At 37.9% G+C, this 15,708-nt stretch overlaps 2 protein-coding genes across 2 annotated transcripts; one reads left to right on the top strand and one right to left on the bottom strand.

Annotated features, from left to right (window-relative positions):
* Positions 1-56: 56 nt before the first annotated feature.
* Positions 57-656, bottom strand: LOC125490844. The gene has a single exon (XM_048631204.1). The coding sequence runs from the start codon at positions 654-656 to the stop codon at positions 57-59; it is 600 nt and encodes a 199-aa protein (XP_048487161.1).
* Positions 657-3,822: 3,166 nt separating this feature from the next.
* Positions 3,823-5,909, top strand: LOC119693351. Its single transcript, XM_038116603.2, has 2 exons — positions 3,823-4,162; positions 4,446-5,909. Exons 1-2 carry the CDS (start codon positions 4,054-4,056, stop codon positions 5,486-5,488), a joined length of 1,152 nt encoding a protein of 383 aa, XP_037972531.2. The 5' UTR covers positions 3,823-4,053; the 3' UTR covers positions 5,489-5,909.
* Positions 5,910-15,708: the final 9,799 nt, after the last annotated feature.

The raw sequence follows: 15,708 nt of genomic DNA on the forward strand, positions 1-15,708 counted from the left end.
GACTGCTGAACCCTGTCCCAATGATGTGGACAGTATGGCTTCTAGGTGCTTATCAGCTATAAGCCTCTTATATTTTCATAGCGCTCCTTGAGAAGCTGATAAGCAATACTATAGTTTCCGTCGGACAACTGCAGGTGCTTAACTAAGGCGAGAGGTTCCCTATCCAATGCGCCGACCAAGTAATGCATTTTCTGTACACTGGACAGACCCTCATTGTTGTGGATGAGGCTATCGAACAACCCTATGAAGTTGGGCCACTCGGTGTAGACACCCGAGAAACTCGGTAGATTTATTTTGGGTAGTTGAAATTGAGTTGATCTCGGCTCCACCCGAGTACCGCTGCTAGTCGATAAAAATCCCTCTGCTATCACTTTCACGGAATAGACCATCTCACAGAATTTTATATAATTATGGTCAGCCTGTTCCAGCGCGGACTCCTCAACCGACAGACCCTTCAGGCTCGTGTAGGCGTCCCGATATAGGTCACGCATCTCTTTTAAGTCCTCAAAACGGACTCTGAACATTGAAACGCTAGCTGGGTCCGATTTTCCCTGCAAACTACAAGCTAGCTTGTAGATCCCAGCTAGGTACTGCTCTGCAGCCTCCAGCTGGGCCATACACACTTTGGTGGGGTCGGCTGAGGAACCCCTAACCATTTTGCTTTCTGATTTGCTCATTGTGGTTTGTTAATATTTTCGTCTAATAAAATAACCTAAAAGCAGTCCCAGATATTTAAAAGGTACGTGTCAAAACGAAAGTTGGTCTGTGAACCTAATTCTCAGAATACGGTTGGGTACTAGTGATGGGAACTCGACTAACCGATTTATGCCGGTTGACCATAGACACCAAGAGAACAGAACAACGTGACGTAACGATGACACGCACAAAACAGCTGACTGAAGACTTCAGTTTCAGTTGTGAAGTTTAGACAGATGGTTGTAAATAAACCGGGATGGACTGAAAATAGGGAATCCGGTTTACGAAGGACCATGAAATGGAGGAGCAAGGGGGAAGTTTAAAGGAAAGAAACTGACCTGGCAGGAACGGTTGTCCGGCTGAGCAAATGCGTTTGACCTCTTCAAATTTCCACCCGTTCTTCTCCAGGTTGATGTGCTGATGTACCGGTGCGTGGCGTAGAGCTACGTGTGTTGTAGTACGCGGCGGATTGTGCTTCTATCGCGGATTGAGTGACGGGAGCGTAAGGTGCGTCGACCGACTCGAATCGCGGCGGTGGTAGAAGTGGACGAGGGTTGGTCGTTGAGGTGGCAGATGACAGCTAGTGTTCATCTACCTGCAGTTTCCGTTAGGATAGGGAAGGTGGGAAGGAGTTACAAACATCTGTGTACCTGTCTGTCAGCTGTTTGTGTGTGTACCCACGAAGTTCCTTGACCCTATGCCCATGGCCCCAACAGATGCTATTGAGGTTTTTGTATAAAAAAAATGAGGTACCAAGCCTGTGTCAAAAAGAAAACCTTCTTCCTAAGCTTGGACTATTTCCTACCACTCACGAAGTTTTCGTTCACCTTCAGAGCGAATGGAATACATTGTAAGCACATGAATTTCAAAAAACTCATTGGTACATTTCAGCGACGGAATTCGACCAGCATCTCTGGCGTGAAAAGCGGGTGCTTACCCAACTGAGCTACCACCGCTCAAAAAGTAAGATAAGACAAGACGCTTGTTACATTTAGCACATCTATATAATATGTGAACCCACCAACCCGTAGTAGTCCAGGCAGCGTGCTGGTAAATGGTACAAGCTTAGGAAGCCAATTTAGAGATTAGGGGTATGCAGAAAGGTTCCATTCGAGAGAGCCAGGTACAGGTACGAACACCCCCACAGAGAATAGAATAGAATAGAAGATGCTTGTTATCCTAACTAATATTATAAATGCGAAAGTAACTGTGTCTGTCTGTCTGTCTGTCTGTTTGTTACTCTTTCACGCCAAAACTACTGAACGGATTTGAATGAAATTTGGTGTACATACAGTCTAGACCCTGGGAAAGAACATTGGCTACTTTTTATCCCGGAATTCCCACGTGAAAACTTTTAAAGTCGAAGCGAAGCGCGCGGGAACAGCTAGTTGGTTTTAATAAGAGTCCACGTTTGTCCCGACCCATAGTCACTCTACACCGCCCCAAGCTACTCTATTAGCAACTACTTAAGGCCCCTCGGACACAAGATAACATTCGCAACTAATGAAGCAACCAATTAGGCCTTTATGTGGATGTCGCTTATTAAGTAAAAATGTAGTCGAAGGCGTGAACGAGCGGGGCAGTGGTTTTATAGAATAGAATAGAATGGAATATAATAAATCTTTATTCAAATAAAACAACTCATGATAATTACCTACACAGGTACATCCCACAAAATCAAATGTTAAAATATGGTTTGACTGTGGGATATAACGTAGATTGTGCTGAGAGTCTCAGGTTTGATATTTTGTGTTTCTGAATTGAAGATCATACAGGATGTTGTAAAAAGGGTATACTAAGCCGAAAGAGGGTGTATTTTTTATTTTCATGAATTTTCAAAACTCGTAGAACAAAAGTTGTTCAGAATGACGCCCTGATTCACCCCTATTGGGCTTAGTATATCCTTTTTGCAACACCCTGTATAGTTTAAGTAGAAAACTGTAAAAAACGAGCATGGATTATGTTTAAAAGTGTTTTTCCCGAAATCATTCGGTAAATTTGTTGGTCTCGTAGTGATAGAAATTACATTTTCGGTTTTTATTTTAATTAACGTTTACACTTTAGTTACAGTTTTGTAGGAATACTTCTACCAGGTAGGTATTTTTTTTTACATAGCATAATATAATAAATAATCGTTTACAAATATGTATTTTTGATTTTTTATTTAAGCCTGGACTGTCCTATTTCGAACTCAATAAAATTGGATATTATATTTAAGTAGTACATATTTAGTTTTCTTCGCTGAAATTGTCTTAAATAAGTTCTTTTTTTTGCACTCCCATACAATTTACTCCCTGTACCTCCTGTAGGTTGACTGGTAGAAAATGCTTTTAGCATTAAGTCCACCTAATTGTACATAATTACTTTTGTATATTGTGCAATGAAGAATAAATAAATAAATAAATAAAATAATGAAGATTTACCAGTGGAACGTGCATCTTGACCACATTACTTTTCATTGCATACATCTTTTTAATAATTATCATAATACAAATCCTCTACCACTAATCCTGGCTGTATCATTAAAATCTCTACAGAAGTAGACCCTCTAGTACGTGTTTTGCTATTTATGAAAACGAAAAAAGTTTACGTTTTCACCTGTCATCTGCATACATTATCCGTTAAAAGTTTCATGATAGTTTCCATTAGAGGCGCCATGCGAGAAAACGTAAACTTTTATAGTTTTCTACAATCTATCCAACCTATACTGGACCTGCTGTATGGATAAGGTAATGCTATAAATGTCAATCGTTGTTTATACCTCACAAGATAAACATACATTAATCACATATACTATCATTAGTAATGAATCGATAGGTTAAACGAAAATTAACTAACATTGTATGTAATTATAATTAATGTCATAATTATTATCTACTTCGCATGCCAATGGCGCTCGGGATGTCAAATACAATAAACTGCGTGCGGGTCGTTCAAAACACAGAGTACATTAATTATTCTGTTTCAAAATAGTTGTAATTTTCTAATTAATTTTATTTTTATTTGGTTGCTTCAGATACCCTGCCTAACATACATCCTGCTGCATTTGGTGTTCAGTATTTCTGACAACTTACCTGACTAGACTGACTATTCCTTACACATCAGAGACAAACCCTAGACAATTATACTTCGACGTTACATCCTCCGGATTTATAAAATTCACTATGTAGTCCACTGTTTATTGTACTAGGCATCGCACAATATTTAAGAGTAATTCAAAACTTAAAACGTCATTTCCTACGACGTAGGGCGCCATCTACCTCCCGCGACAAGAACTGTCATTCATTGTTTTTGTGCGGGCATCGCAACAGCTTTCGCTTTGAAAAATTATAAAAATTTGAAAATATAGTGAGTGAAATGGGAAAACGTAAACACAAGGATAAGGATTCGTATTATAGAAGAAAGTACAGGCGCCTACAGGATCGGATTCGAAGAGGAGAATACTCAAGTGATGAAATAAATCAAGGTTAATGAAAAAATTATACCCACTTTTTTTGGTTAAAATATGAAGAAGCAATGCAGTGGTTATTCACCGTGACGGGATCACGGCAGATAACAAAATAGTCTCGTGTCGCAACGCGATTGCGCCCAATGACTTTAAATTTTTACCGTTTACGGGTAGGTACCGTGAATGACGACGAAAAATCAGACCATGATATGTTTACCTATACGAGTGTATGCTGACGCCGCCGCCGGCGTACGTTATACAGAACGGTTTTATAAACTCGTGGCCTTTGACATCTTTGCAGATGAATACGGATCGACAACTTCGAGGTCTGGGTCCCCAATATCGGGTGATGAACGAATTTATTTGTCCGAGGTTGAAAACTCGGACCCCCAACAAACAACTTTGCGGTCAGTAATACAGGCGGCTCCGACGACCGCGCCCGACAACAGGCACCCTCCTGGCGATGACGGCAACGTCGCATCTACATCGGCGGAGCCACAGCCGGGACCAAGTGGACTGTCATCGAACAGCAACAGGCCGGCCTTGTCTGGAGATATATTGGAGGCATTGGGTGACCCAAAGGCCAAGGGTGAGGTTTTCGGACCAAAAATTTTAGATGAGATATCTGAACGATGGGGGCGTGTATTAGTAGACGGCCTTACAAAGGAACAAAAGGTTGACATTCAGGAGAAAAACCTTGTCCCTGAAAATTTCAAGCTAGCTAAAGCACCTTTGTTAAATCAGGAAGTCATAGGGGTACTGGGAGAATCGGTAAAAAATCGTGACAAATTATTAGAAAAATCGCAGAATCACCTCGGTCTAGGCATTGCCTCTCTTGCAAGTTTTACTTCATCGCTCATAGAAAATGACTTGGGCAAAATAGATATTATAAAAAAGATATCTGACATTACTCAGATATTCCTCGACTTACATAATGAGAACACCAAAACTAGAAGGAAGTTGGTAATGTCATCGTTGGATAAAAATTTCAACACCAGTATAACTGATGTAAAAAGGGACAAATATCTTTTTGGTGATAATTTGTGGGAGAAGATCAGAGCTGTTAAGACAGCTGAGAGATCGGGTCATCACATACGACGATCTGATAATATGAACCAAAGAAGATACCCGTCACAACAGGGAAACTGGCGCGGCCCGCCCCGACAATACAATCAACGGCTACCCAAACAGGGTGGGCAGAGGAGGCAACAGTACCAGCCGTACCGGAGAGCACCAGCCCCGTCCGCGCTGCCGAACGAGTGCGCGCCTTACCCGAGCCGGAGCGCCCCGCCGCCGCCGCCGCCGCCGCCGCCGCCGGGCAGGCCGCCGCGCAGACCCCACTAGAGGTAATTCCCCACGCTGGCAGACTACGTTATTTTTTTAATAACTGGGAAAAAATTACAACAGACCCATCTGTCCTAGACTATATTCAAGGTTACACTATACCTTTCACCAAATCGGTGGCACAATTTAATGAACCAAAAAATTGTTTATTCAGTGAGACTGATTGTAAAGATTTAGATTTAGCAATAAAAAGCCTTCTTGATTTAGGTGCAATTAAAAGATGTTCATATAAATCAGGTCAATTCATATCACCAATATTTCTTACACCTAAGAGTGACGGGTCTAAGAGGTTTATTCTTAATTTAAAAAGTCTTAACAAATATATTAACGCACCTCATTTTAAAATGGAGGATTTTCGTACAGCTACAAAATTAGTAACAAAGGATTGCTACATGGGATGTGTAGATATTAAAGACGCCTATTTTTTATTATTGCAGAAAATGAATTACTTCAATGTTCAACCTGCCAAAATTTCTTTCATTACGGTTGCAATAACATGACGTTAGCAATGTATAAAGATAATTACATCAAAAAACGCCTGCCATGGTACTGCCACAAGTGCACCAGCAGTGTAACTACACGCCGTAGAAACGATGCAACACCTATACGGTCCTCTTTCGGAAACCAGTCCCCCATATCAACGGAAGCACCCTCGACTTCTAAATCAGGGCAGGACTCTATTACCATTGATAAATTTAGCGCACTACTAGAGACGAAGCTAGACCAAAAGCTTGACAGTATTAGGAATGCAATTACTCGCGATATAACGGCAGCAGTGGTCCGTGAGATGAACTCCGCTATTGAAAAACTTAAAATAGAATTTACGCATACAACGGACTTCCTGGCCCAAGAGCAAGCAGACCTTAAAAAAGATATAACTCAGGCAAACGCCCGAATAAAATCGATAGAAACTGAGAATAACATTCTGAAATCGGATCTACTGTCTACTAATCGTCGTCTAGCTACATTAGAGAGAGCCTCGCGGAGTCACAACTTAGAAATACATTGTGTGCCGGAGAAACGTACAGAAAACTTATTCTTGCAGATGAAAAGCCTGTGTGAAACTTTGAACCTATCAGTTGCGGATCATGAAATTTGCTCAGTAAGGAGAGTGGCTAAATTAAACCCGGCAAGTACTCGCCCTCGCAACATTCTTCTGACGCTATCTTCCGAACGACAGAGAGAAAATTTTATTTCAGCCTACAAAAGATTTAATAGATCCAATAGTTCAAACCCACTCAACTCATCACATCTCGGAATTCAAGGTGAAAGCAAACAGATATACCTGGCCGAACATGTATCTCCGGAATGCAAGGAACTGCATGCCGCGGCAAGGAAAATGGCCAAAAATCTATCTTACAAATATGTGTGGGTTAAATATAATCGTGTATATGTGCGTAAGGACGACATATCTCCCCCTTTGTATGTGAAAGACTTGGACTTCCTAAATAGTTTAGCTTAATTTTATTAAGTGTAGTCATAAGTTATCATTATTTTCTGTGGTTATAATGCATATATTCTGTCCATATTACTTTCTATAATGTACAACATATATTATCAAAATGTCAATAGAATAAGAAGTAAAACCACTGATGTTTACCTTAATATATTAAATAGCAATTTTGATATTATTTGCCTTACTGAAACTAATTTGAATAGTAGTGTATTTGATGGTGAAGTCCTTGACAACAGATACAATGTGTTTAGAAGAGATCGTTATACATCAAGTAGCAGTAAATCTGATGGTGGAGGCGTCTTAATTGCTGTTCAAAAACATTTAAACGTATTACAACATCACAGTATGAGTAGCGATGTTGAAGATATCTGGATATCCATCCTACCCAACTCCCCCTCCAGCCCAAAAATCAATCTATGTGTATGTTACCTCCCCCCTGACTTGCCCAATGATAAATCAACTTCTTTTTATAATAAATTACAAAATAATTTACTCGAGAACCATACCTCAGATATCAATTTAATAATTGGCGATTTTAATATCCCAACTCTATCCTGGCATAGCATGGCTAATGATCCAAACATACTGAAACCCTCAAGTCCGTCTGACTTCAGGTCTACTCTCCTTGTTAGTACTCTCGCACTTTGCAACTTGTCCCAATTTAATAACGTGCCTAACAAAAATGGCCGATGGCTTGACCTTGTATTATCTAATAAGCAATCCATTGCAGTGACTGAAACCGACCCAATTTCTAGAGTTGATAGGCACCATCCCCCACTTTTAATTGAACTAGATAATTCCTCGTTGTCCTCAAAGGGGATTAAAACAAAAAAACGCCTTCGTTTAAACTTCGAAAAGGCCGACTATGTAAAAATACGTCATGAACTTACCGCTGTAGATTGGAGCGTAGTACTTTCCGATGATGACATAGATCTGGCGGTAGAGTCTTTTTATGAAGAATTGCACAACATTATTATCAAACACGTTCCGCTTAGTAAAGATGACTCGCACATTTACCCAGTTTGGTTTAGTCCTCCTCTCAAACACTGTTTAAACGAAAAGCTGAAGTACCACAAGCGATTCAAAAAGTTTGGCAATCCGAGGGACTATGATACCTACGCTATGCTCCGTACTAGATCAAAAACCCTTATGAAATCCTGCTATAAATCTTTTATTAGTTCTACTGAAGCCTCTCTAGAAGGGAACATTAAATCGTTTTGGAGATTTATAAATAACAGAAAGGGTAAAAAAACCATTCCATCTAGCATGTCACTTGGTGCTAAAACTGCAACGGATAGCCAAGGTATAACCGAACTATTATCAGAATACTTTGCCTCAGTTTTTGAGAAACCGTCTTCACCCACTCAGCAATTTCAGCTTGATAACATGGTTAATGACTCTCTATCAAAAATTATTTTAACAGAGGCTGAAGTAATTAGAAAAATTAAAAGTCTTGACACTAATAAGGGTGCTGGGCCCGACAAAATACCGGCTAAGTTCATAAAGAATTGTTGCGATCAACTATCATATCCCTTAACATTATTATTTAATCGTTCCCTTGAAACGGGTGTTTTCCCATCTTGCTGGAAGTTGGCGCATGTCGTACCAATACATAAGGCCGGTGATAATACTAACTGCGAAAACTATAGACCTATAAGTATCCTATCGTGCATCGCCAAATTATTTGAATCGTTAGTGTACAACTTCTTTTTCAGCCATATTAAGCCACTATTGTCTGAACACCAACATGGGTTCGTTAAGGGAAAATCCATCTCCAGTAACCTCCTGGAATACAAAAACTACCTTTGCACAGCTTTTTCTAGAAGAGGACAAGTCGACTCTATATACACTGACTTTAAAAAGGCCTTCGATAAAGTAAACCACTCCTTGCTTTGTACGAAATTGTCGTGTTATGGAGTCCATGGTAGTCTTCTGCGTTGGGTAGAGTCTTATCTACATAAAAGGAGCCAGTTGGTTGCTATTGGTGGTTACCAGTCCTCTCCTGTTTTGATTGATTCTGGGGTCCCACAAGGCTCTCACCTGGGTCCTTTGTTCTTCATTGTTTTTATCAATGATCTCATTCATAGATTGTCATGTAGGTGTCTTCTATACGCGGATGACTTAAAAGTATTCCATAGTATTGAGACTGACAATGACTGTGCTCTGCTGCAAAGGGATGCTGATGCAATTTCTGAATGGTGTCATGCAAACAAGATGTATCTCAATGTGAGTAAATGTTTTATTATTACATTTACAAACAAAAAAGCTTATATAAAAAACAAATATAAACTTGAAGGCCAGGTATTAGAACGCAAAACAGTGGCGAAGGATCTTGGAATCCTATTTGACCAAAAACTAACGTTTAGAGACCACTACGATCACATTATAAACAAAGCTTATGGTATGCTAGGGTTCGTAGTGAGATCTACAAAAGGATTCAATAACCCAAATAGTTTTATTTATTTGTATAACGCCCTAATTCGGAGTGTTCTGGAATATGGCTCTATAATTTGGTCTCCGCATTACGCGGTGCACTCTGAACGGATTGAAGGAGTCCAGAAAAAAATGCTTAGAATTTTGAGCTTCAAATCAGGTTACGGTCGAAGTTTGATTTCATACACTCAGCGACTAGGTCAATTTAATGTAACACCTCTTTATGTTCGTCGCATGCATCAGGACTTAATATATCTCCATAAAATTATACATTCCGTTATAGACTCCCCCACATTGCTGTCATTGATTAATTTCAACACAAAACCAAACCCCCGACATCCCAAACCATTCCACCTTCAATCTTATAAAAATAATATTTCATTTTTTAACCCTATTGCAAGAATGTGTCGTCTATATAATGATTATGCCAGCACAAAAGATTCTGTTGTTGATGTTTTCGATCCAAAAGTTATCAGATTTAAAAGGCAAGTAAGAATGTTAAAATTTGATACAGAGTAACTATTAACTATATTATTATTATTATTATCACTTTTAAGTTTGCATGTAAGTTTATGTTTTAATAACTTTATATTTATATAGTACCTAAATTAATTTACCTTCTACTAGTGTATAATTAAATATGTATACCTAGGATGTTAAATTAGTGCTTTTGTTTACATACGCTTTCCAGGATGTGTATACATACCTCGGTAGTTGATCTAGATTGTATCTTAGAAACTTAAAACTGTGTACCATGTTTTGATTAACTGCTGTTTTGTGTACCATATTGATAAATAAATAAATAAATTACCTATTTCCGATACAAGTAAGAAATTTTTAAGGTTTAGATTTGTTGAGCTATACGAATTTCAATGCTTACCATTTGGCCTTGCGTCAGCTCCGTACGTATTTACTAAATTAATGAAGCCCGTCGTGACTCATTTGAGAGAAAATGACTATTTAATTGTAATTTTTCTCGATGACCTACTGTGCATTGGTAGTACTTATGAAGATTGTCTGGAATGTATCACTGAAACAACAAGTTTATTAGAAAAACTAGGCTTTGTCATCAATATAAAAAAAGTAAATTAGTTCCGAAACAAACGCAAACATTTCTTGGATTCGTGTTAGATTCGACTGAAATGTGCCTCAGATTGCCTCAAGAGAAACGTAGGAAAATATTCGATAGCGTATCAAAAATGTTTAAAAAATCTTATTTAACCATTCGTGAATTCGCGAGTTTTCTAGGGTTGCTTTGTTCTGCTTGCCCAGCGGTTGCCTATGGATGGGTTTATACAAAACGTTTGGAGCGTGAAAAGTTTCTGGCACTCAAGCAGGCAGCTGATGATTACGATAAATCAATGTATTTGTGCTCAGAGATAAAACCGGATCTTCAGTGGTGGTTAGATAATATCTTGATCGCGAGAAATCCAATTCGAACAGGTCAATACGCTTTAGAAATATTTTCTGATTCTTCCCTTACGGGTTGGGGAATATCTTGTAATGGGGAACGTAGCAGAGGCTTCTGGAATACTACAGAATCCGGAATGCACATTAATTCCTTAGTTGCAGGCAGCGTTCATAGGGTTAAAATGTTTCGCCGATAAACTACGAAACGTCGAAATTTTGTTACGCATTGATAACACAACCGCAATAGCGTATATCAATAGGTATGGCGGAGTACAGTACGATCATCTTAATGATATTGCTCGATCTATATGGTTATGGTGCGAAGAGCGACGACTATACATATTTGCGTCTTATATCAAATCAAAGGACAACACCGAGGCCGAAGAAGAATCACGACACGTTAATATAGATACAGAATGGTCTCTTTCACATAATGCCTTTGATAAAATTTGCGATCGGTTTGGACAACCGGAAATAGACTTGTTTGCAACAAGACTAAACTATAAGTGTTCTAAGTATGTATCCTGGAAAAGGGATCCCGGGGCGTATAATATCGATGCTTTCACAATCAACTGGAATGAAGATTATTTTTATGCATTCCCACCTTTTTCTTTGATTTTAAAGTCACTAAGAAAAATCATTAATGACGGGGCTACGGGAATCATGATTGTACCTTATTGGCCAAGCCAACCGTGGTTCCCGCTTTTTACAAAGCTTAGTCGAAGTGATATCTTATACTTGCAACCGGACCCTAAACTTCTTTCGTCCCCTTTCAGAACACGACATCCCCTATGGAGACAGCTTACCCTGGTGTCAGCATTATTATCCGGGAAGCCTTTACAAGACAATCACTAGAACCGAATACAATAGATATTATGATTTCATCGTTAGCTGTAGCTACTCTCAAACAGTATAATTGTGCGTACAAAAAATGGTGGCATTTTTGCACTGAATAAGAAATAAATTTCTTTCATATGGACATACCTACTATTTTAAATTTCTTTACGATCTTGTTTAACAATGGGGCCAGTTACACCACACTTAACACTTATCGTTCGGCACTTGCTCTTATATTTGGAAAAAGTTTTAGTGAAGATAATCGATTATTAAGATTTATGAAGGGTGTATATAAAAACTTGCCATCTTTTCCAAAATATCATACTACGTGGGACCCTAATTTAGTTTTGGACTTTGTTGCAAAGTGGTACCCAAATGAGGACTTACCTTTGGATGTTCTCACTCAGAAACTGGTAACTCTGCTCGCATTGTCAACTGCACAACGAGTACAGACGTTGTCTAAAATTCGCCTTTCAAATATAAAAACAAGCACCGATTTTATTGAGATAGTTATTGATGACATTATAAAAACCTCTGTATACGGGCGACCAGCCCCTAAGTTAACAATACCATTCTTTAGAAATAAAGAGCAGATTTGTCCAGCAAAAATTTTGCTTGTCTATATTAATGTAACTAATCAATATCGCAATGATTTGCAAAATGATTATCTTATTTTAACAACACGGAAGCCTATCCATAATGCTAGCTCCTCAACAATTTCTAGGTGGATAAAAAGTGTTTTAACAAAGAGCGGGATCGACACATCTGTTTTCTCAGCTCACAGTAGATGCTGCTGCAACATCTTCAGCTAGCCGAAAAGGTGTTTCCATAGACGTAATAAAAAAGACGGCTGGGTGGACTGGTAACTCACTCGTGTTCTCGAAATTTTACAACAGGCCCTTACCAGTTGTTGAGGACCTAACATTTGCTAATGCAATCCTAGATGAATAATTGTGTACTTACATATAATTAGATTATTATTGTTGTTGATTACAAATTCTAAGATAAGTTACTACAGTGTATTGACCATGATTTAGGTCATTATATTATTATGTCTGTATAATTATTAATAAAAGTTAATTAAAACATCAGTTGAATAAAGTTTATGGAAGATATTTAACATATTTTGAAATTACATGATCTAAACATCCTACATAGTGAATTTTATAAATCCGGAGGATGTAACGTCGAAGTATAATTAATGGTTAAACGAACTTACCTTACGTGAAGTTTGACCATAATTATACGAGACGTTACATCCGAAGAGATTTATAAACCCCCCCGTACCCAATTTACTTGTACAGTTGTGACAGTAAAATGCCCTTTCTACTAATAATGATAATTATGGTAATTGTCAAAATATGGGGCTCTAAATAAATGACAGTTCTTGTCGCGGGAGGTAGATGGCGCCCTACGTCGTAGGAAATGACGTTTTAAGTTTTGAATTACTCTTAAATATTGTGCGATGCCTAGTACAATAAACAGTGGACTACATAGTGAATTTTATAAATCTCTTCGGATGTAACGTCTCGTATAATTATGGTCAAACTTCACGTAAGGTAAGTTCGTTTAACCATTAATTTCACACAACAATGCAAACTTTTCATAATTTTTGTTGAATTTTCACCACCAAATGATTTAAATCAAATTATAAATTCATTTTGTACTAACTTACAGACCTATGACAGGCTACCAAATACGAATGTTACAGATTTCATTGTTTTTAAGGTTCTACCTTTTTTGGCATAAGATTTATTTGCCTAATCTCGTATTGCATAGTAACGTTTGGTCAAAGTCTCGTTACGCCGAAAATCGTATGGCATAAATCTCGTTTAGTAAAAAGTTATTTCGCATAACATTGTTTAGCCTAATAATGGTATGGCCAAATCTTGAATAGCCTAATAATGCTATGGCATAGGTTTATTAGGTTTATACAAAGTAATAATATTCGTTTGGCTTTAACTTTGACGGAGCGTCTCCCTACATAGCGCAAAGTGGTGCCTTGTATTGTTTCCGCTGTTTGGAAAACGCTCCGCTCCGCTTCGCTGCGCTCCGCTTTGGTTTTGATGAACATGTGCACCTAACACGCTCCTCCTCGCTTTGCTCGTCGTCGCACCTATTTTTAGGTTTCGATCTCATGGGGTTTGTAATAATTATATTGGTCGTTAAATTTCGATTTTTTGATCATACAATATCGTGATTTTCGGGATTTAGGAGAAAAATACTACAATTTGTACATTTACTACATACTTAATATATTATTTATTAAGATAACATTACGAGAAACAAGATTATACATAGGTATAGACGAACATAAATTTGAGCAAACAAAACTTAGGTGTTTAAAGATTGTGCCTAAAGAGTTTTAGACGAAACGAGCCTTATGCCACATAAGTCTTGGCAAAGTGATGGTTCGGCCAAAAAAGTTTAGACCATACGAGTTATGCGAAATGAGTTTTGGTCAATAAAGATTATGCGAGATGAGCGGAATCCTGTTTTTAAAAACATTTCAACATACCATTCTTTAATTTATCCTGGAAACCTGGAGAGTAGGTATAGTTGGTAAAAATTTACGTTCATCAGAAAATGTTATATTTATACGATGAATAAAATTATTTGACTTTGACTTTGACTTTGAAACATTAAATTTGCCGTAAATGAAAAGTTAGATTTACAATCAGGGTTATCAGCAAATAACGTCGTGATCCCGTTCGAAATAACCGAAGTCATCATTACGGAATGATAAAAAAGGATATTTTACGATATCGTCGTCGTAAAAATAAATCCAATTTTAATGGCTATTGCTCGGATCCTAACGTTTTAAATGTGGGATGATTTTTGGATGTTTGTAAGGAAGTTATTGGATCCATTACCGTGCTATGTGTTTATTATTTAGCATATATCTAGATGTGCTAAATCTAGATGTATAACAGATGCTGATTCTGGAGTCCTATTCGACACTGAGCAGCAACTAGCACCTAGTGTACCTTACCTACTCATTCATTAATATTTATTTTTCTAGTAATTAAGTATTTCCAGGTTCTGCCTAGCTTGGGGTCGGATGGCCGTGTGTGAGATGTCCCCACATATTTACATATTTTATTTATTTCTGTAACCTGTTTTACTGTTCATGTTGTTGTTTTTGTGTCGAATAAAGTTTTTCTATTCTATTCTATGTGAGGTGTCCTCACTATATTTTCCGTCACCATCCATTTAACATCTTATAACACCTCTTTTTTGATCGGGAGGTCATGAAATCAAGCTCTTATAGGTACAATATATCCGATCCACACTGAGTGGCGTGTCTGACAAAGAAAATAACAAATTTACCTTCTCCGTATAATGTAGTGAATACATTTTCCTTTCAACATATTCTTTATCACAGAATCTTAATATTATTGGGGCGGATTTACATAGCAACTCGAGATATGCTTAGGTGTGTGAATTACTGAAATAATATTGTGTTTTTTGTTTGATATTTTGTAAATCGATTTAGGTATTTGCGTTTCTTAAACCTATTCTTCTTCTTATCGTGTCGACGACAAACGAACAAAGTCGCTAAATAATACATGCCCAGAATTGGGCCACTGATACTGCACCGCTGGTAGCGGTCATGAGCTCTATTTAGTGGGGTTAAAAGGTAAATGGCAATTCCCTATGTCCCAAGGTACCTATATTATTTTGTGTATAATACGGCATGATAAAGCGGTATAATACGGCATACTGTATCAATTATATGTATCTGTGTCAGATACCCATTTTACAGGCTCTGCCTAGTTTGGGGTCGAATGGCCGTATGTGAGATATCCCCACATTTTCTTATTTAAATATAATATATATATGTACCTATAAAAACATTACTTATATTATTTTTTTTTAAATAAGATACATTTAACATTCACACAATAACTCCATTCCTGTAATTAGAACCCGAAGATTCGCTTTCATCACATCACGTGTACAATCAACAACAAAAAATAAGTACATAATTTCATACGTTCTCAAATAGCTCGGTATATTTATTTCGTAATTGAAAAGGAAAATCACTTTTCACGGCGCCAATGCCTTCGCTTTTCAGGGCGCC

The sequence above is a fragment of the Plutella xylostella genome, chromosome 28 (assembly GCF_932276165.1).
Source record: "Plutella xylostella chromosome 28, ilPluXylo3.1, whole genome shotgun sequence".
NCBI lineage: Eukaryota > Metazoa > Arthropoda > Insecta > Lepidoptera > Plutellidae > Plutella > Plutella xylostella.